The sequence below is a fragment of the Scyliorhinus canicula genome, chromosome 5 (genome assembly GCF_902713615.1).
Source record: "Scyliorhinus canicula chromosome 5, sScyCan1.1, whole genome shotgun sequence".
NCBI classification, from domain to species: Eukaryota; Metazoa; Chordata; class Chondrichthyes; order Carcharhiniformes; family Scyliorhinidae; genus Scyliorhinus; species Scyliorhinus canicula.
The window spans coordinates 212,224,897-212,244,885 of record NC_052150.1 but is presented as its reverse complement, the minus strand read 5'-3'; the positions used below and the strand labels follow the sequence as shown (position 1 = coordinate 212,244,885).

The following is a 19,989-nucleotide window of genomic DNA, read 5'->3' as shown; positions in this document are numbered from 1 at the left end:
AATTGCCGCTTAGTGTCCAGGGACATGCAGGTTAGGTGGGGTTACGGGGATGGGGGCGGGGAAGCGAGCCTTTGTAGGGTGCTTTTTCAGCACCCTCCTTTTGCACTGTGGGAATCCTGTGGTTCTAAATGTAGGAAAACCGCCTGGTGGCGACTGTTATTCGACTGAATTTGCAACAGGTGAGAGGGTGTCAAAGGTGAACGCTGCCCTCGCCAAATGTTCGCTCATGTGCCCAGCCTGTGGTGGTGGCTTGAGCAAAAGCAGCAACCCTGGTCAATTTGCCTGTAACTCAAGGGTATCGAGGGCAACTTTTAAGTATTCCTGTCTCCTTTGAGACTTAGATAACTCAGCACTGACAGGGGATTGAACCCAGGACTTCTGTGGTCTGAATAGCTCCTCTACTTACTAGATTGTTTATTCAGCCATCCGAACAACTTAAAAATAGTTTGTACAACCAATATTCCAATGATGCTGCAATATACATAGCAGGCGAGCAACAAAACACGAATAGGCTTTAAAATTGTTCATAGACAATACCTTCATCCCTCCCTTCCCTCCGCCCTCCCACACCCCATGCGCACTTGTGGCTTTTGCTGACCCATCCTCACTGTTTAGAATTCGGAGGATGTTATGCATGGCCTGTACCAAACATATTTGCTTCTTTTTCTTCTGCAACACACCTCGTATTTGCAGCAGGTACAATAAACGGCAGGGCAGCCAGTTAGACGTAAGAGGAAGACGCCATTGCGTTTCTGGAAATGGCGATAAGTTGTAGTAGTCACAACCCTTCCGTTCGCCGGGCTCTCTTGTAAGTCTGGGGAGCTTTATGGATTTCTGAGCAACACCCTGAAATTGGTAGAATAAGTGAAAATCAAATACAATTTTTCAATCTAAATACATGAATAAACTTCACGTCCTTGGAAAAAGAACAGGTACAAATGTAGATGTGGTCACACAGCCGACCATTCCTGTGCTGCTACTACCTCTATATGGGAATCCTTTGTTCTAATGCCATTTTCAAGCTCTTTCTCTCCAAATGTTTATCTAATTCCCTCTTAAATGTCACAAGGGATCTGATTTCAACAGCCACTGTGGTAAAAAATTCCAGATTTGAATAACCAGGCGTGTGAGAGATCTTTCTGATCTCTGTCGTGCTTCTAGTACTGATATAAAGTTTATAACCCCTTGTTAAGTGCCTGATCAAATAAATAATGGCTCCGAGATGTAAGGGGAGAGAACAGGGGAGGGCAGTAATGTGTCCAAAATGGCAGGTTCTCATTTAAGATTTCCTTCTTGTGTTTCCAGCTCTGCAGCTGGCCAAATTGATTGGTTGGCGGGCAGAAACGCCAGCCAGCGGAACCGGGAGCCGAGGACAGCAGACACTGAATTATGATGGTGGGATGGGCTCACGGAGCTTGGCAATGTCAGAATGAAAAGATTGGGGCTTGCCATCAGAGCTAGGTGGGGGTGGGCTGTCAATTAAGGAGAGCTTCCTGGAGTGGTCTTGGAAGAATGAGGACCCGCTGTTCCTCTTGGCCCTCAAGGAGTGCTCTAAAAAACTGAAGGAGCTGGCACCTTATTTTGCCTCTCTTTTGTTCAGGTTCCCCGTGCCCTGGGAAACATGTCCATTAGTTCTTAAATTTTGATTAATTAAGTTTAAACTTAGGATCCTATCTGCGGGGAGCCTGAACGAAACATGCTAATAGCAAGATGGAACACTCATAGCTCAAAAGCTACAACCTAAAAAAAAAAGTATACGCATATATGGTGTGTTGGGAAGGTATTTCAGGATTTAACATTTTTGATACCAGTTGCTAAGCTTCTCTTGCCTGTTGTGGTAGTGGTGTGGTGGGGAGTAAGGAAGAGGGGGCCTAATCTTGGGACCACTATTTCACTTATCCCTTTCAGATTTTAAGGAGAATTTTCACTCCTTAATTCATGCACTGACACTCCTGTTTCCGTGTGTTTTTTTTCCCCTTGTTGGCAAGAATGGGGGAGGGGCAGTTATAAATGATTTTAGAGGGAAGGAGGAAACATAAGGAAGGTCAGAGACTTGGTTAAGGATTATTTTACTTTAGCAACTTCCACATTTTAAGATGACCAAAGGGTATTTCACAAAATAGAGTGGGCTTGAGTGGTTGGGAATGGCAGGATGAGGTGAAGTGATACAAAAGAGAAAATGCTGTAAAATCTCAGCAAGTCTGGCAGCATCTGTAGGGAGAGAAAAGAGCTAACGTTTCGAGTCCGATGACTCTTTGTCAAAGCTGAGAGAGAAAGTGGGAAATATTTATACAGTGGAGTGAGAATGAAAGATGAGTCACAGCCACCGGTTTCCCTGGGTTTCTGTGGCTATGACTCATCTTTAATTCTCACTCCACTGTATAAATATTTCCCACTTTCTCTCTCAGCTTTGACAAAGAGTCATCGAACTCTAAACGTTAGCTCTTTTCTCTCCCTACAGATGCTGCCAGACTTGCTGAGATTTTACAGCATTTTCTCTTTCGTTTCAGATTCCAGCATCCACAGTAATTTGCTTTTCTCTGAGGTGAAGTGATACCAAGTAAGAGAAAATGTGGAGGAAGATATGGATGAAGGGAATTATTTGAGCTGCCTTCTGATATTGTGAGAAGAGATATCAGGGTGACTTTGAAAATCAATACTTTAGGAGAGGACAAATCAATGAAGACTGGTAAAAACAGGTAGTCGATGAACAGGTCTTGCTGGTTGCAGTTGGTGAAGTTTTCGATGATTTGGGAGTTTGTGCAGCGTGGGACTCAGGCCTTTCATTGGGAATGTTCGGCATCAGGTTGGGGGAGGGAGCTTTGGCTGGGTGAAGGAGAGATAGAGACAGGGAACATTAATTAGAGAGATGGAAATGGCAACGGTTTGGGTGGTGGGGGTTTGGTGAAGGCTAGGAAATGGGGTTTGAACTTCAGCTCTGGGTGGACAATGGCCCAGGTTTAACCTCAGCAAGCAGCTCGAAAAAGGGATATCGTAGCTGCGATGTAGAGTTTTGTTTTAGATGAGAAATGTACAGGGATAGTTTTGGAGTGAAAACTGGGCGTAGTCAGCACGTATATAGAATGTAACTCCAAAACATCACCAAGGGATTGATGAACAGGGAAGTGGGCTGGACCAATGGTAGAGGTGACGGTGTAAGCAGAGTGGCTGGTACTATGCTGAAAGATGCTAGAGGGCAGACATTTAAGTGCACTTCAGAGAAGTGGTGGGGAAAGACAGGCTGCTCAAGTCAACTGCAAACATCTGCAATGTGACTGAAAACTTTAAAAAAAAGTTATTATTTTGTGGGATGTGGCGAGGTTGCCCGTTCCTAATTGCTACAACATTTCTGAGAATGCTTAAGAGTCAACCACATTGCTGTGTGTCTGGATTAAGGTGTAGGCTTGACCAGAATGGGCAGATTTCCCTCCCTAAAGGACATTAGTGAACCAGATGGGTTATGACATCGATTATGCCATGATTACCCATACAGAGACAGGTTTTAATTGAGTTTAAATTCCATCAGCTGCCATGATGGGATTTTAACCGTGTCTCCAGAGCATTAACCTAGGCCTCTGAATACTAGACATTACCACCACTCCACCGTTTTCCTTGGCCTGTGAGCTGCTCTGAAGCCCACAGGAAGTGGTACAACCAGAAATCTGCCTATAACGTGGTTTGCCAGAATTGGCCGGGTATAATAAGTTATGGTTTCTACTGTTCAAGACACAGTCACTTCAGAATATACCTCGTAATTGATGTCAGCAGCAAGAAAAGGAAAGTGAGATCAACAATAATAATATTGCTTCATTAAAGACGTTGAAGAAATTTGTTGTAAAAGGATGGTGTGGGAAGGGGGAATAGAAAGGTTTAACATTGTGGGCGGGATCCAGTTTGCGATGTCTCATGAGATCTCGCAAGGCCTGAAAGACCTCACATTGGATCTACCGGCCGGGTCCCCTCCCGCTTCCGACAAAACGCAGCCGGTAAATCGCACCCGCAAGTGTCGGGAAGCTGACATTGGGACCATTTTATGGTCCTGTCCTGCTTGACGTTCTAGCATTCCTGCCAGATGTATTTTGCTGGATAAGGCCAATTAATGAGCCACCTCCATGCTCGCTGTTCAATTAAGGATGGCAGGACAGGGGGGGAGCAATGATGGAAGCTTAGGACAGCATGGCCCACATCCAATTTAGAATTTAGAACAGTACAGCACAGAACAGGCCCTTCGGCCCTTGATGTTGTGCCGAGCAATGATCACCCTACTCAAACTCACGTATCCACCCTATACCCGTAACCCAACAACTTAACGTCCCCCTTAACCTTACTTTTTAGGACACTACGGGCAATTTAGCATGGCCAATCCACCTAACCCGCACATCTTTGGACTGTGGGAGGAAACCGGAGCACCCGGAGGAAACCCACGCACACACGGGGAGGACGTGCAGACTCCGCACAGACAGTGACCCAGCCGGGAACCGAACCTGGGACCCTGGAGCTGTGAAGCATTGATGCTAACCACTATGCTACCGTGCTGCCGGATGGTTAATAACTCTGTGTGAGACTAATGGAGTGCTGCGGATGCCCAAGCAATAGGAGTGGCAACTGGAGTTATCGCCATCAGAAATAGATACATAGATATGTAGAAGATAAGCCCTTTGGCTCTTCGAGCCTGCTCCGACATTCATCACGATCATGGCTGATCATTCAACTCAATAGCCTAATCCTGCTTTCTCCCCATAGCCTTTGATCCCATTCGCCCCAAATGCTATATAAAGCCGACTCTTGAATATATTAAATGATTTAGCATCAACTACTTCCTGTGGTAATAAATTCCACAGGCTCACCACTCTTTGGGTGAAGAAATGTCTCCTTATCTCTGTCTAAAATGGTTTACCCTGAATCCTCAGACTGTGGCCCCTGGTTCTGGACACACCCATCATTGGGAACAACTTCCCTGCATCTACTCTGGCTAGTCCTAGTAGAATTTTATAAGTCTCTATGAGATCCCCCCTCATTCTTCTGAACTCCAGCGAGAACAATCCTAACCTAGTCAATCTCTCCTCATATGACAGTCCCGCCATCTCTGGTTTCGTCAGGTAAATCTTCGCTGCACTCCCTCATCATTCCTCAGAGGAGACCAAAACTGCACACAATATTCTAGGTGTGGCCTCACCAAAGTCCTGTATAATTGCAGGAACACATCCCTGCTTCTGTACTCGAAACCTCTCACAATGAAGGCCAACATACCGTCAGCCTTCTTACCTTCAGTGACTGGTGCATAAGGCAACCCGGGTCCTGCTGCACACTCCCCTCTCCCAATTTACAACCATTCAGGTAGTAATCTGCCTTCCTGTTTTTGCTTCCAAAGTGAATAACTGCACACGTATCCAAATTGTACTGCATCTGCATTGATTTGCCCACTCGCCCAACCTATCCAGATCATGCTGTAGGATCCCTGCATCCTCGTCACAGTTCACCCTCCCACCTAATTTGGTATCATCTGCAAACTTTGAGATGTTACATTTTGTTCCCTCATCCAAATCATTTATTTACATTGTGAATAGCTGGGGTCCCAGCACCGATCCCTGTGGTACCCCACTAGATACTGCCTGCCAATTTGTTTCCTCTCTGCCAACCAGTTTTCTATCCACTTCAATACACTTGCCCCAAACCCATGCGCTTTAATTTTGCACAATACTCTCTTATGCGGGACTTTGTCAAACGCATTCTGAAAGTCCAAGTATATCACATCAACTGGCTCCCCCTTGTCAAATGTACTGGTTACATCTTCAAAGAATTCCAACAGATTTGTCAAGCATGATTTCCCCTTCATAAAGCCATGCTGACTCTGACTGATCCTGCCACTGCTTTCTAAATGTCCTGCTATAAAGTCCTTGAGAATGGATTCAAGAATTTTCCTGACTATCAATGCTAAGCTTGCTGATCTATAATTCCCTGTTTTCTCTCTACCTCCTTTTTTGAATATTGGAGTGATGTGAGCTACCCTCCAATCTGCAGGGACTGTTTCAGAGTCTATAGCATCCCAGAAGATGACTACCAATGATTCCACTATTTCCAGAGCCAGCTTCTTAAGCACTCTGGGATGCAGATTATCAGGCACTGGGGATTTTCTGCCTTCAATCCCATCAATTTTCCCGGCAACATTTCTCTACTACCATTCATCTGCCTCAGTTCTTCCCTCTCATTAACCCTTTCATTCTCCACCATTTCTAGTATCTGATTTGTGTCCTCTTTTGTGAAGACAGAACCAAAGTATGTGTTCAATTGCTCAGCCTTTTCTTTGTCCTTTATTATGCATTCCCCTGTTTCTGTCTGTAGGGGGCATACATTTGTCTTTCCCAATCTCTTTCTCTTCACATACCTATAGAAACTCTTAGTGTCAGTCTTTATGTTCCCTGCAAGCTTACTTTCGTACTTTATTTTCCCCTTCTTAATCAATCCCGTGTCTTCTTTGCTGAATTCTAAACTGCTCCCAATCCTCAGACCTATTATTTGTCTTGGCCAATCTGTATGCTTCTTCCTTGGATCAAATACGATTTCTAATTTCCTTTGTAAGCCATGGATTGGCTCTTACCCATTTTGCTTTTGTGCTAGACAGGAATGACCAGTTGCTGCAGTTCCCCCATGCGTTCCTTGAATGTTTGCCATTGCCATTGTCCCTTTAAGTAACTTTCCCCAATCTATCAAGGCCTCATATTTTCATAGTTTCCTTTACTTTTTAAAGAAATTTAGAGTACCCAATTCATTTTTCCAATTAAGGGGCAGTTTAGCATGGCCAATCCACCTGGCCTGCACATCTTTGGGTCGTGGGGGCAAAACCTTCACAAACATGGAGAGAATTTGCAAACTCCACACGGACACCGAGCCAGAGCCGGGATCGAACCTGGGACCTCGGCACCGTCAGGCAGCAGGGCTAACCCACTGCGCCACCATGCTGCCCATAGTTTCCTTTACTAAGATTCAGCACCCTAGTCTCTGAATCAACTATTTCACTCACTACCTTGATCAAACATTCTATCACTTTATGGTCGTTCATCCTCAAGGGGTCTCAGACAGCCAGATTGGCAATGATTCCTTTCTTATTACACAGTACCCAGTCTAAGATGGTCTGCCCTCTAGTTGGTTCCTCCACATATTGGTCATATTGCTCACATCCCTGGTCACCCTGCAGCCATGTCTCTGTAACCCAATTTAAAAAAACAAACAAATTTTGAGTACCCATTTCATTTTTTCCAATTAAGGGGCAATTTGGCGTGGCTAATCCACCTACCCTGCACATCTTTGGGTTGTGGGGTGAAACCCACGCAAACAAGGGAAAACCTGCAAACTTCACACGTGCAGTGACCCAGAGCCGGGATCAAACCTGGGACCTTGGCGCCGTGAGTCAGCAGGGCTAACCCACTGTGCCACCGTGCTGCTCCATATCATATGAAATGAAAATCACTTATTGTCACGAGTAGGCTTCAATGAAGTTACTGTGAGAAGCCCCTAGTCGCCACATTCCGGCGCCTGTTCGGAGAGGCTGGTACGGGAATTGAACCGTGCTGCTGGCCTGCCTGGGTCTGCTTTAAAATCGAGCAATTTAGCCCAGTGTGCTAAACCAGCCCCATCATATCCATTTATATCTATCTGCACGATTAGTTCATCCAATTTATTGCAAATGCTGCTTGCATTAAGTTTGTCTTTTTCACAATGTCTTGTTCCCAATATTTTTCTCTTTTGCCCTGTTTGAATTTTTGCCGTTGGTTTCTCCATCTATCACTTTTCCTATTCCCTTTTCTACCTTTTGTTTATGTCCTTGCTCCCTCTTTTTCTGACTCCTTGCATAGGTTCCGATCCCCAGGCATATTAGTTTAGCTGAGACCACCCCCACCCCACGCTGCCAAGGTGCAAGAATTGCTTAGTTCATTCTTCCCTGAATGTTTACATTTGAAAATATAATTCACGATGGTTTGGATACATACATACGTAAGAATTTAGCTGAAAGCTAGTTGAGCAGGTGGGAAAGAAAAATGAGAGAAGTTGGTTTGTAAAGAAAGGGTGACATAATATCTTACTTTAATACATGGCTCGTTTTAACTTAATCTAAAAAAAAAATCCCCTTGGCCACTTAAGGTTTTTATATATATTTTTATTTCCCTTTCTTTTTTCTGCCAACTATCTTTTCTTGAATCATTGCTGGGGTACAAGCCCATGGAATGCAATTTCCTCCTTCAGATTTCATTCAAGTGGACATTCTGCAGAATTGACCACGGACTGTAATTGTTAGCAGGCAATTGAACTGCATTGCTCGGAAACCATAAATTGGTCAGCATTCCGCATCCTGCGCTTTCAGAACTGGTACCTGGATAGAGATTGGCACCATGGTTGGATTCCCCACATCTGTCCTGGAAATAGTGTTGGGGGGGTTGCTGCTAGTCATTTGCTTTGCCAGCTGGGCAATTACAAGAACTGGTCTGACTTACAACTGAAGAGTTCTTAATCAAATACATAAAGCATCAATAGATATTAGAAGACATTCGACTTGCCAATAACCCCTATTGCTCAATGAAAGGCAATACTTCATCTGGGCGGGAGCTCCTTCAGTCCCACAGGAGGGCTAACAAAAATGAAGTTGAGGTCTGTGCATTTATCTTGTGCTGTCAGGAGCTGTTTTTCTAGTCTGCTGATTGCACATCGCCTGGCTGGCTGGCCCTGTTGGTTGCACTTAATGTATTCTGAATAATTTCCTGAAATTCAAAATACTTTGTCACTTTAAAAAAAAAACATTTATCAGTTGATAATGACCTACCACCACAGTCGGTTCTGAAGACTGCATCTGTTTGGGTTCCTCATGTTGCAGGTGTAGATGCTTGTGACATCTGCAAAGACACAGGAGGCTGATTTTCTGGTCAGCACCTATTAGTGATGATATTCTATTCAATTAGTCAGATAAACGTTTCTCCTCCTATCACTTACTGCTGGCTGTAAAAAGCCTGTATCAGATGGATCAGGTGCAGTCTCAATCCAGCTTGTGTTGTGTGCAAGTACATAGCATAAAACAGTCCAATCTTGAGCACGAATTGGAAATCGCAGAAAGGGCAATGGGTAGGGGAAGCAAAAACGTTATGGTGGCTTTCTCCTGTGGCCTAGTGGCATTGGTCACCGAACTGATAAATCACAAACCTCAAGCAAGGCTCCGGGGTTCCCGGTTCAAATCTCACCATGGTGGATGGTTCATTAAATTCAAATTCTAAAAACCCTTCCCGTGTTTCAGAGGAGCTGTCCTTCTGAATCTGGAGTCAAGGCACATAGTTGGCTAGCAATTTGTTAGGAGCCACTGAATAACACATAGTCACGGCATTGCTCGAGTGAACTGGCTGTCATTTTCTAGCAAGCCATGATAGAGAAAGTACCTGTCCTGGCCATGTTTCGCAAGCAGAATGTCTATTGTTACTAAATCATACATCGGTGTCCCCTACAACAACAGCGGCACCACCTGGTTACATTTCAAGGCTACAAATGCAATGTGCATCACTCATGAATGTTTTTATATTGACTGCTGAAGCAAACAACAACCAATAAACCAATAGTATCCAGAGTTTGGTAAAGTAAAAAGGGCTGTTCAAAAATCTTCGCTCCTGTGCCTTCGGGTCAAAATAAGTGGACAGTGAAGCGAAGCCAAACTGCCTTGTCTGGTCACTGCCCCATCGCACTAGTGAGAGTCTGGTGAGCTCATCTGCCTTTAAATGATTCATCAGTCAAGACGGACTGAACAAGCTCCGCTCCTTTGCCACGAGGCAAAAGGTTTTTCTCTTTCAGCTCTTCGAGCAGGTTGCTGATCCCCCTCCATTTCTTCACCACTCGACGTTCCCTCTGCCTGCTGATCCTTATTTGTTGCCTGAGGTAGTCCACTTCATCTTGCAGCTGGAATACCTTCCTCTTGGCCACGACGGGATTAGCCAAACAGTAGCTATGCTCTTGGAAAACCTCCGTGCTGCTGGTGGCGCAAGTGCGAGTACTGGTGCTAGTGCTAGTCGTGCTAGTGGTAGTACTGGTACTAGTACTAGTGCTAGGCTTGTACGGGGCCTGCTGGTTACTGCTGATACCCACCGAGGTCAGGGGGGTTTTCCGGGACACTAATTTCTGTAAATACAAGCACACACATACACACAAATTTAGTGTTATGTTACGTAGTGTTGGAAGGCTATTTATGGTGTGAGATTAGCTGCAGTCAAGTCCAATCCCATGCTTATTCTACATGCACTTATGGGCACTTTATATGGACAGTGTATAGCGAGCAGGAACCCCAGCTGATTGTCCTTTCTCTACCAAGGTGTGCGGAGGACAATTCCCATCCCCTGACTGGCAATCCAAGGCCATGGCTCAGACCTTGGCAATTAAACACAAATGCCCAATGAAGGGTACCTCCAATTTTGAAGGGTGTCTCTGTTTGAGATTAATTCCCCATAAACATTATCTTTTTCCTCTTTCTTACCCCAATGATATCCAGTTACTAGCTCATGGGAAGAATGTGCTATTTAGTCATGTTAGGGGTGACCGGGAGACGGAGAGACCGGGGGAGGGGGGGGGGGGGGGTCAGAGGCCACAGTGAGGCAGAAGGGTGTACAACAGGGAAGCGGAAAGCCACGGAGTTGATGCAGGCAGAGGGAAGGTGGGATGGGAAGATGGAGACAAGGGGAGAAACAGTGAGAAAGAGAGGGGAGCAACAGGGTGGCCGAGAGAAAGGGGAGTGGCAGGGAGCCACAGGGATCGGGGCACAAAAGGAAGCAGCGGGAATCGAACCCGTTACGGGAATCGAACCGCGCTGCTGGCCTGCTTTCAAAGCCAGCGATTTAGCCCAGTGTGCTAAACAGCCCCTATTGATACTTTAATATATTAAACTTTGATACTTTAAATATTGATACTTTAAAAGTATGGTTGATTGACACTTTTATAGGTTAACACAGGACAGTCTCAGGATGGTAATTTTGGACTGACACAAGGAGAAGATTCTTCACCCAAAGGAGTGTGAATCTTGGGAATTGTATACCCCGAAGGGTTGTGGATGCTTCTTCATTGAATATATTGAAGACTGAGGTATTCCCCAGGGAATAAATGGGATATGGGGAGCAGGCAGGAAAATGGAATTGAAGCTGAAGGTCATACTGAATGGTGCAGGCCGCACTGTCATCTCCTGCTCCTATTTCTTACGTTATGTTAATGACCGCCCCGTGATCTTTACAGTTTAATGTTTGCAAGATCCTTGGCCTTACGTTCTGCATATGTTGTTGAAAGTCGAATATTGTAGGGACAGCGTCTTCTCTCAGGCGCCTGGTTTGTCCTGTCCGGTCAAAGCACGTTTGTTCAAAATGTTTTGAACAAAGGAAGGTGTGTTTGCTCGGTTTGAAGTTTTCACGTCGCACAAGCTGTATCCACTCCGTCCGTCTCCGAGGGTTAGAGGGAAACCTTGAAAATCAGAAGAAAAGACGAATGGAAAACAGGTGATCTTTCTTCGATCTGCAGATCTGTAAACTTGTAAACATTCTAAAAGTATAATTCCTTCCAAATTATGAAGGGTTTGGAGAAGAATAAAGATGGATAAAGTGACCGAAATCCTCCGGCCGCTGCAATTCACTGTTCCCACTGGCAGCGCGCCCCCGCGTTTCCCGGCGACGTGGGGCGGTTACGATGGGAAATCCCATTGACAAGCGGCGGGAAGATAGCATCCTGCCGCCAGCGAACGGCGCGCCGGTGAGACACACACGGCTGGGAGACCAGAAAATCCCACCCACTGTTTCTGCTGGTGGGATGCTCGGTTCGCAGAGAGCACAGATTTAAAATAATTAGCAAAGAAAAAAGGAGTGGAAATGGGCAAATCCATTTATTTTTGAGAAACCCAGCAAATTGCTGCCTGGAATGCACTTTCGCAGACACAGGTTCGGTAGTAACTTTCAACAGGTGAATTGAAGAGGAAATGCTTTCAGGGTTTTGGGGAGAAAGAGCTAGGAGTGGAATTAATTGGATAGCTCTTTCAAAAAAATATGCTTGGTAGTACAGGACTTGATCATTGCCGAAAAGAGAGACCTGCTGCCAAAGCTTTTAGTCTTTCACTCATCTAATATGGAACTGATGCCTTCTCTAGCACTGTCTAGTATCCTAACTTTTTGTATCTTATTCCTCTTTTCTACTTCTATGTGCCCACCTCCCCCCTGAAAATTAGTTTCAACCCTGCCCAACCACACGAGTGAACCTTTCCGCAAGGAATTTGGCCCCAATCCTGTTAAGGTGCAAAACCATTTATTTTCGTTAGCTGCTTTCTGCCCCAGAACTGGTGCCAATGCTGCAAGAGGCTCTCCCTCCTTCACATGCTTCAGCCACGCACTGACCCCCCCCCCCCCCCCCGTTGTCTTCCTATTTCTACTCTGGCTGGAAAGATCACTCGCGTTGAAGTGCTACTTATTAACCTCCACCTTAGATCCTGAAATTCTGACCTCGCCGATGACTGTCCTTTCCATGTCATTGGTGCCAATGTGTGTGACAACTTCTGACTCACTCCTGCCCCTTCTGCGGAATATTCTGCACCCTCTCCGTGATGTTCTTTACACTGTCACAGGCAGACATGCGGGACTCACGATCGTTTTATGACAAAGTTTAGGCTGGTTATGGAAAAGGACAAGGAGCAATCCAGAGTAGAAAAAATTAACTGGGGGAAAGCCAATGGATCTGGCCCAGAAAATGTGGAATCAAAGGTTGGTAGACAAACCTGGAACTGAACAACGGGCTGCCTTTAGGGAAGACAGAGTCCCAGTACAGTCAAATGTATATTCCTACGAAGGGCAAAGGTGGGGCAAACAGATCAGAGTCTCTGGGTTAACTTAAGAGATAGAGGTGAAGGTGAAGCTGAAATTATGTGCTAATAACAGACTCGGGTGACTAATACAATTGAGAACCAGACTGAATGTAGAAGGTTCAGAGGAGAATTGAAAAAGCTAATAAGAGAAGCCAAGAGATAGTATGAGAAGAGACTGGTTGTCAACATATAAGGGAATCCAAAAGTCTTCTATTGGCATGTAAATAGTGAAAGGGTGGTAAGAGGAGTAGTGAGGGCAACGAGCGACCAAAAGGGGTATTTACGCACAGACTCGGAGGTCTGACTAGGTTACTAAATTAATATTGTGATCTGTCTTTACCAAGTAAGAGGATGCTGCCCACGTCACAGTGAAAGATGAGATAATTCAAACACTCAGAAGGGTTTAAAATTGATAAAGGAGGAAGTATTGGATAGCTGTCTGCACTTAAAGCTGATGCGATGAGATGCATGGTAATGAGGAAAGTGACAGTGGAAGTTGCAGAGGCACTGACCATTATTTTCCAATATTCCTCAGACTCAGGGCGGTGCCAGAGGACTGGAGAATTGCAAATGTCACAATCCTGTTCACAGCCAACGTAACAATAAGCCCAGAAACTACAGGCCGGCAGGTTAATCTTGGTGGTGGGAAAGCTTTTAGAAATTATAATTAGGGACAAAATGAATAGTTAATTGGGTACAGGCAAGTTAATTAAGGAAAACCAGCATGAGTTTTAGTGGCAATTTGTGTTTAACTAACTTGCTTGAGTTTTTATTGATGAGGTAACATGGAGGGTTGGTGAGGGTAATGCTGTTGATGTGGTGCACATCGGCTTCCAAAAGATATTTGATAAGGTGCCACACAACAGACTTGTGAGCAAAGATAGAGCTCATGGAACAAAAGGGACAGGAGCAACATTGATATCAAATTGGTTGAGCGACAGGAAAACAGAGAATATTGGGGAATAGTTGTTTTTGAGACTGGAGGAAGATTTATAGTTCCCCGGGGTCAGTGTTTGGACCCCTTCTAATCTTTATTAGCGTCACAAGTCGGCTTTATGAAATTACTGTGAAAATCCCTTAGTTTCCACACTAAGGTGCCTGTTCAGGTACATTAAGGGAGAATTCACATAACAAGCACGTCTTTTGGGACTTGTGGGAGGAAACCGGAGCTCCCGGAGGAAATCCCCGCTGACACGGAGAGAATGTGCAGACTTCGCACAGACATTGACCCAAGCCGGGAATCGAACCCGAGTCCCTGGCGCTGTGAAGCAACACTGTGCTGCCGTGCCGCCCATATTTCTATTTCATTTATTCTATTTCACATATTTCATACTCCTATTTCAAATATATATTAATAATATATTAGATCTTTGGTGTACAGGGCACAATTTCAAAATTTGCAGATGATATGAAACTTGGAAGTATTACGACATGAGGATGACATTGTAAAACTTCAAAAAAACATAGTTGGGTTGTTGGAACGGAGCTACAAGAGGCAGATCATATTTAGTGCAGAGAAGGGATTCATTTTGGTTGGAAGAATGCAGAGAAACCACAGAAAATAAAGGGTACAATTCTATAGTGGGTGCAGGAGCAGAGGGACCTGGTTTATATGTGCAGAGGTCCTTGAAGGTTGAGAACACGGTTAATAAAGCATACTGCATCCAGCGTTTTATCAACAGGCATGGCTAACAAAAGCAAAACAGCTAGGTGCAACCTGTACAAAACAAGGATTTAGTGGCAATCGGAATATTGTGTCCACAATTCTGGGTACCACAATTTAGGAAGCTTACGAAGGCACCAGAGAGGGTGCAGATAAGATTCCGGAGAATGGCTCCAGGGATAGGGAGCTTTAATTAATTAGAAAGATTGGAGAAAGTGGGAAGCTCTCCTTGGAGATAAAGGTTGTGGGGAGAATTGGTAGATATATTCAAAATCATGAATGGACAGAGCAGATAGGGAGAAATGTATCCATTGTTGGAAGGATCGAGAACCAGAGGGCACAATTTTAAGGTAATTGGCAAAAGAAGCAATGGCGACGTGAAGGAAAACTTTCATGTGGCGAGTGGTTAGGATCTGGAATACACTGCCCGAGAGTGTGATGGAAGCAGAATCAGTAGAGGCTTTCAAAGGATGCTTATCTGAAAAAGACGCATTTAGAGGACTATGTGGAAAAGGGAGGGGAAGAGTTCTGGATGAATTGCGCCTTCACAGACACAACTTAGAGTTATAGAACATAGCGCAGAAGGAGGCCATTCGGCCCATCGAGTCTGCACCAACCCTCTTAAGCCTTCACTTCCCCCCTATCCCCATAACCCAATAACCCCTCCTAACATTTTTGGTCACTAAGGGCAATTTATCATGGCCAATCCACCTAACCTGCACATCTTTGGACTTGTGGGAGGAAACCGGAGCACCCGGGGGAAACCCACGCAGACACGGGGAGAACATGCAGACTCAGCACAGACAGTGACCCAAGCCAGGAATCGAACCTGGGACCCTGGCGCTGAGACACCACAGTGCTACCGTGCTGCAACCTTTCTGATTCTAGGTTTGAGAGTCGTAACTTCCAGAATTAATTTGGCAATATTGCTTTGCAAATACAACCGCACCCATTCACCCCATTACAACCTAGCTGGCAGCAATAAATTTGTTGCATTCAAAATAGTGGAAATTTTCTCATTCCAAAAGGTGCGTGGTGGAATTTGATAGAACAGTAAAATACTAATCTCATTTAACTGTAAACTGAATTTCTGATACATTATCCACTTCATTATAAAAGTTTAACCTTGTTTATCCACTTCAGTGTCGCCCATTTCTGTTGTACTTCAAACTATCTCCTGCTGCAACCCTAACCCATTCTTTTGTCACCTCCAGGCTCACATATTCCAAGGCCCTCCTGGTCACCATTCCATCCTCCATAGACTTTAGCACTTCTGGAACTTTACGAATGCTATCCTGCACTCAGTTCTGCTGACCCATCACCAGTGTTAACTTGAAAATTTAGTTGTTTTGAGCACCTGTTTTTTTTTTCCAGTTATTTCGAACAGAACATGGCCTGCGTAATATATTTCACGCTGCTGTGTGGTCACGCTTAGCCTCTATCTCCCTCCTCTTTACAACCTCTCTCTTTGACCAAGCTTTTAGTCACCCCTGCTATTAATGTTCTTTTTCCGGCTGGGAGATTGAAATGCAAGTTTTAGCTGTGTCAATATGAATACAAGTTGCTGAAAAAGTTGGAGAAATGCAAGTCCATGCTCCATAATTGCAAATCTTTGCTGTTGATAAATAAATGCAAGTCTCTGCTATAGCTATATAAATGTATATGATTATTATATTATTTTTATTCATTTGCTGGATGTGGGCTTTGCTACCTCATAGAATTTACAGTGCAGAAGGAGGCTATTCGGCCCATCGAGTCTGCACCAGCCCTTGGAAAGAGCACCCTACTTAAGACCACACCTCCACCCTCTCCCCGTAATCCCACCTAACCTAGACAAGCATTTATTGCCCAGCCCTAGTTGCACTTGAGCCGGTGTTGGTGAGTTGCCTTCTTGAACCGCTGCAGTGCCAGAGGTGTAGGTCCACCCACTGTGCTGTTAGGGAAGGAGTTCTAGGATGTCACCCCAGCGACAGTGAAGGAATAGCGATATATTTCCAAGTCAGGGTGGTGTGTGACTGTGCAAGAAGGCATACGGCATGCTCACCTTCATTGGCCGGGGCATTGAGTATAAAAATTGACAAGTCATGTTGCAGCTGTATAGAACCTTAGTTAGGCCACACTTGGAGTATAGTGTTCAATTCTGGTCGCCACACTACCAGAAGGATGTGGAGGCTTTAGAGAAGGTGCAGAAGAGATTTACCAGAATGCTGCCTGGTATGGAGGGCATTAGCTATGAGGAGCAGTTGAATAAACTCAGTTTGTTCTCACTGGAACAACGGAGGTTGAGGGGCGACCTGATAGAGGTCTCCAAAATTATGAGGGGCATAGACAGAGTGGCGAGTCAGAGGCTTTTTCTCAGGATAGAGGGGCCAATTACTAGGGGCCATAGGGGCAAGGTTTAGAGGAGATGTGCGAGGCAAGTTTTTTTACAGAGGGTAGTGGGTGCCTGGAACTCGCTGCCGGAGGAGGTGGCGGAAGCAGGGACGATAGTGACATTTAAGGGGCATCTTGACAAATACATAGAACATAGAACAGTACAGCACAGAATAGGCCCTTCGGCCCTCGATGTTGTGCCGAGCAATGATCACCCCACTTAAACCCACGTAACCCGCATACCCGTAACCCAACAATCCCCCCATTAGCCTTACACTACGGGCAATTTAGCATGGCCAATCCACCTAACCCGCACATCTTTGGACTGTGGGAGGAAACCGGAGCACCCGGAGGAAACCCACGCACACACGGGGAGGACGTGCAGACTCCACACAGACAGTGACCCAGCCGGGAATCGAACCTGGGACCCTGGAGCTGTGAAGCATTGATGCTAACCACCATGCTACCGTGAGGTAGATGGGAATAGAGGGATACGGACGCAGGAAGCATAGAAGATTGTAGTTTAGACGGGCAGCATGGTCGGCACGGGCTTGGAGGGCCGAAGGGCCTGTTCCTGTGCTGTACTTTTCTTTGTTCTTTGAGGGGAACCTTCAGGTGGAGGTTCCCAGGCATCTGCTGCGGTCTTTCTGGATGGTATCAGCGGCACTGCCCAAGGAGCCTTGGAGAGTTCCTATGGAAGTGAAAATGGTTGCTGTCGCTATACAATGCACTTGGTAGCTCTGTAACTGCTAGTCTTTGCTCTGGGTTTGCAACAGGTGAATGTCGTTGCTATAGCTACATGTACACAAGACGCTATACCACTTCGTTGCCATCAAAGTGAATGTCGTTGCTGCAGTTTTCTTGGAACTGATGAGAAGTCAAGCATCCAGCCGCACTTCAAGCCGGTGTGACAGCCCTCAGGGACCGGGATCAGGGGAATGGCCGGACCGGGGCCTCCAGCGGGGGGGCGGGACCAGGACTGGGGAGGGGGGGCGGGACCAGGACTGGGGAGGGGGGGGGGGGACCAGGACTGGGGAGGGGAGGGGGGGGGGACCAGGACTGGGGAGGGGAGGGGGGGCGGGACCAGGACTGGGGAGGGGAGGGCGGGACCAGGACTGGGGAGGGGGGGCGGGACCAGGACTGGGGAGGGGGGGCGGGACCAGGACTGGGGAGGGGGGGCGGGACCAGGACTGGGGAGGGGGGGCGGGACCAGGACTGGGGAGGGGGGGGGCGGGACCAGGACTGGGGAGGGGGGGGGCGGGACCAGGACTGGGGAGGGGGGGCGGGACCAGGACTGGGGAGGGGGGGGCGGGACCAGGACTGGGGGGGGGCGGAGCCGGAAGTGGGGTAGAGAGGGGCTGAAGGGGGCGGGGCCCGCATCACGTCGCGGCCTACAGGAAGTGATCCCGCTGTGGAGTGAGCGGGCGGGCCCGCGCTAGGGTCCGCACTTCCGGCTGATGCCCTCCCCCACCCCATATTGGGAGGCAAGGAAAAAAAAATTAATATGCCGCATTCGGCAGGCCAGCGGCAGACTTCAATCCCCCTGACCGCAGGTAGGCGCCGCACGACAGGGTAAAGGAGATTGGGCGGCAGCTCGCACGATGTTAAAACTCGTTACGAATAAAAAGAAGGGGAGGAGGGTGGAAAGAAAAGAAAAAAAATAAATAAACCCCCTCCCCGTTGGGCCGCGGCGGGTGCCATGGGAACAGGCCGCAGGCCCGGCTTAACCTTCCGGGGGGGGGGGGGGAAGAGAGGAGGACAGGCCCACCCTCTCCTCATTAACCCAGGCTCATCCCCTCACTAACCCAGGCTGATTAAACCGAGACGCCACGTTTCTTGGTCACTCACCCCTCACCTGTGGAAGCTGGTGTTGGTGTTTTTCCTGTACACCGCCGTGCATCCTAAGGCCGCGCAGCTGGTTGGCATTTTATTGATATTTGCTCTCCGGCACCATCCGCTTTCTTTCCTCCTTCCTCAACCACCCCCTTTTTTAAAAAAATGGTAAACTATTAACAATTCCTTGAGCTCTTTTCCCTAACCCCCCCCCCTTCCAAAAAAAACCTGCCCCCCTCCTTTACTAAGATGGCAGATGTGGTGAGTAGTTTGCTCCTGAGGGGCAGGCAGAAGGGAGGGGGAGAGAGGGGAAGGTATCAGCCTATCAGCGCTCGGCGTCGAAAGAGACGTCTCTTCTCTCCCGCCCCTCGAGTGGGAGGAATTTTAAATATTCATTTATTGTAATACCAATTTTATCTCCATCTCCACTCCGAATAAATGGGATTGTTGGGGGGGGGGGGGGGGAAGAGAATTGTAGTCGGCGCTAAATTTAAAACCACTCCCGGACTTAAGTTTGTGGAGCATAAATAGTCCGCCCGATGTTCACTATCCAACTCGTCCCTTGCATCCCTGCCGACGTGTCTTCGGAATCCCGGCTAGATGTTGATGTCAGCAAGCCAGCTCCTTGCTTTCACCGCTAATTTTAAAAAATCGCCACTCCTGTCTTTGTGAAACGAATCCAAGCAATGTGATGTTAGAAACTTGCTGAAGATCGGTATTAGTCTTTGCAACATGAGAGGAAGCCATTCAACTTCCTGTCTGTGCTGGCTACGTTGGACCAATCGTGAATTTAAACCCAACGCTTCGTGCTTCAGAAGCTTGCTACCTTGCTGTTAAAAGCGGAAAATAATTTCCTACAATCTCACTCATTAAATTTCCTTAGTGACTCCAATTAAGGATGCATGTTTACTTAATTCCCAAACAGACAAAATAATCTTTACATATTTTATTAGGGCCCTGTCATACTTTTAAAAAAAATCTCCACTTGGTTTTGTTCCTGCCGAAATAGTTCTAGTATTTTGAGTTTATCGTCCTGTTATCATTGTGGTGAACCTATGCTGTACTCTCCCTGCCCAATGTACCCAAAGATTGCATCATGTTTTCTAATTGGCCTAACCATTGCTCTGTCCGAGTTGATCATCTCCGAAAGACTGTGCCCTTTCGCCCTGTTCATTACCCAAAAGATGATGGGGAAGTGATGTGTTTACCACCCTAGAAACCTCTGATATTCCATACCCTTCAGCATAGGATATTTACCTCTTAA

The 19,989-nt window shown here is 46.4% G+C and overlaps 2 protein-coding genes across 6 annotated transcripts in view; one reads left to right on the top strand and one right to left on the bottom strand.

The window, feature by feature from the left end:
* Positions 1-658: 658 nt before the first annotated feature.
* Positions 659-18,943, bottom strand: LOC119966550 (THAP domain-containing protein 2-like). 2 transcript variants are annotated; one of them, XM_038798437.1, is made up of 4 exons: positions 18,748-18,943; positions 11,280-11,472; positions 8,816-10,149; positions 659-846 (listed from the first exon to the last, which is right to left on the bottom strand). In XM_038798437.1, exons 1-3 carry the CDS (start codon positions 18,816-18,818, stop codon positions 9,739-9,741), a joined length of 675 nt encoding a protein of 224 aa, XP_038654365.1. In that variant the 5' UTR covers positions 18,819-18,943; the 3' UTR covers positions 659-846; positions 8,816-9,738. The 2 variants fall into 2 exon arrangements, with proteins under 2 accessions (XP_038654365.1, XP_038654366.1); XM_038798438.1 differs by lacking the exon at positions 18,748-18,943 and adding an exon at positions 17,712-17,845.
* galnt11 (UDP-N-acetyl-alpha-D-galactosamine:polypeptide N-acetylgalactosaminyltransferase 11 (GalNAc-T11)) overlaps positions 18,355-19,989 on the top strand; it is a 246,718-nt gene continuing 245,083 nt past the window's right edge. For all 4 annotated transcript variants that reach the window (XM_038798429.1, XM_038798428.1, XM_038798430.1 and 1 more), the window contains exon 1: positions 18,355-18,445. The gene's annotated coding sequence lies outside the window, so the exon portion shown is untranslated. The remainder of the gene's footprint in view (positions 18,446-19,989) is intronic.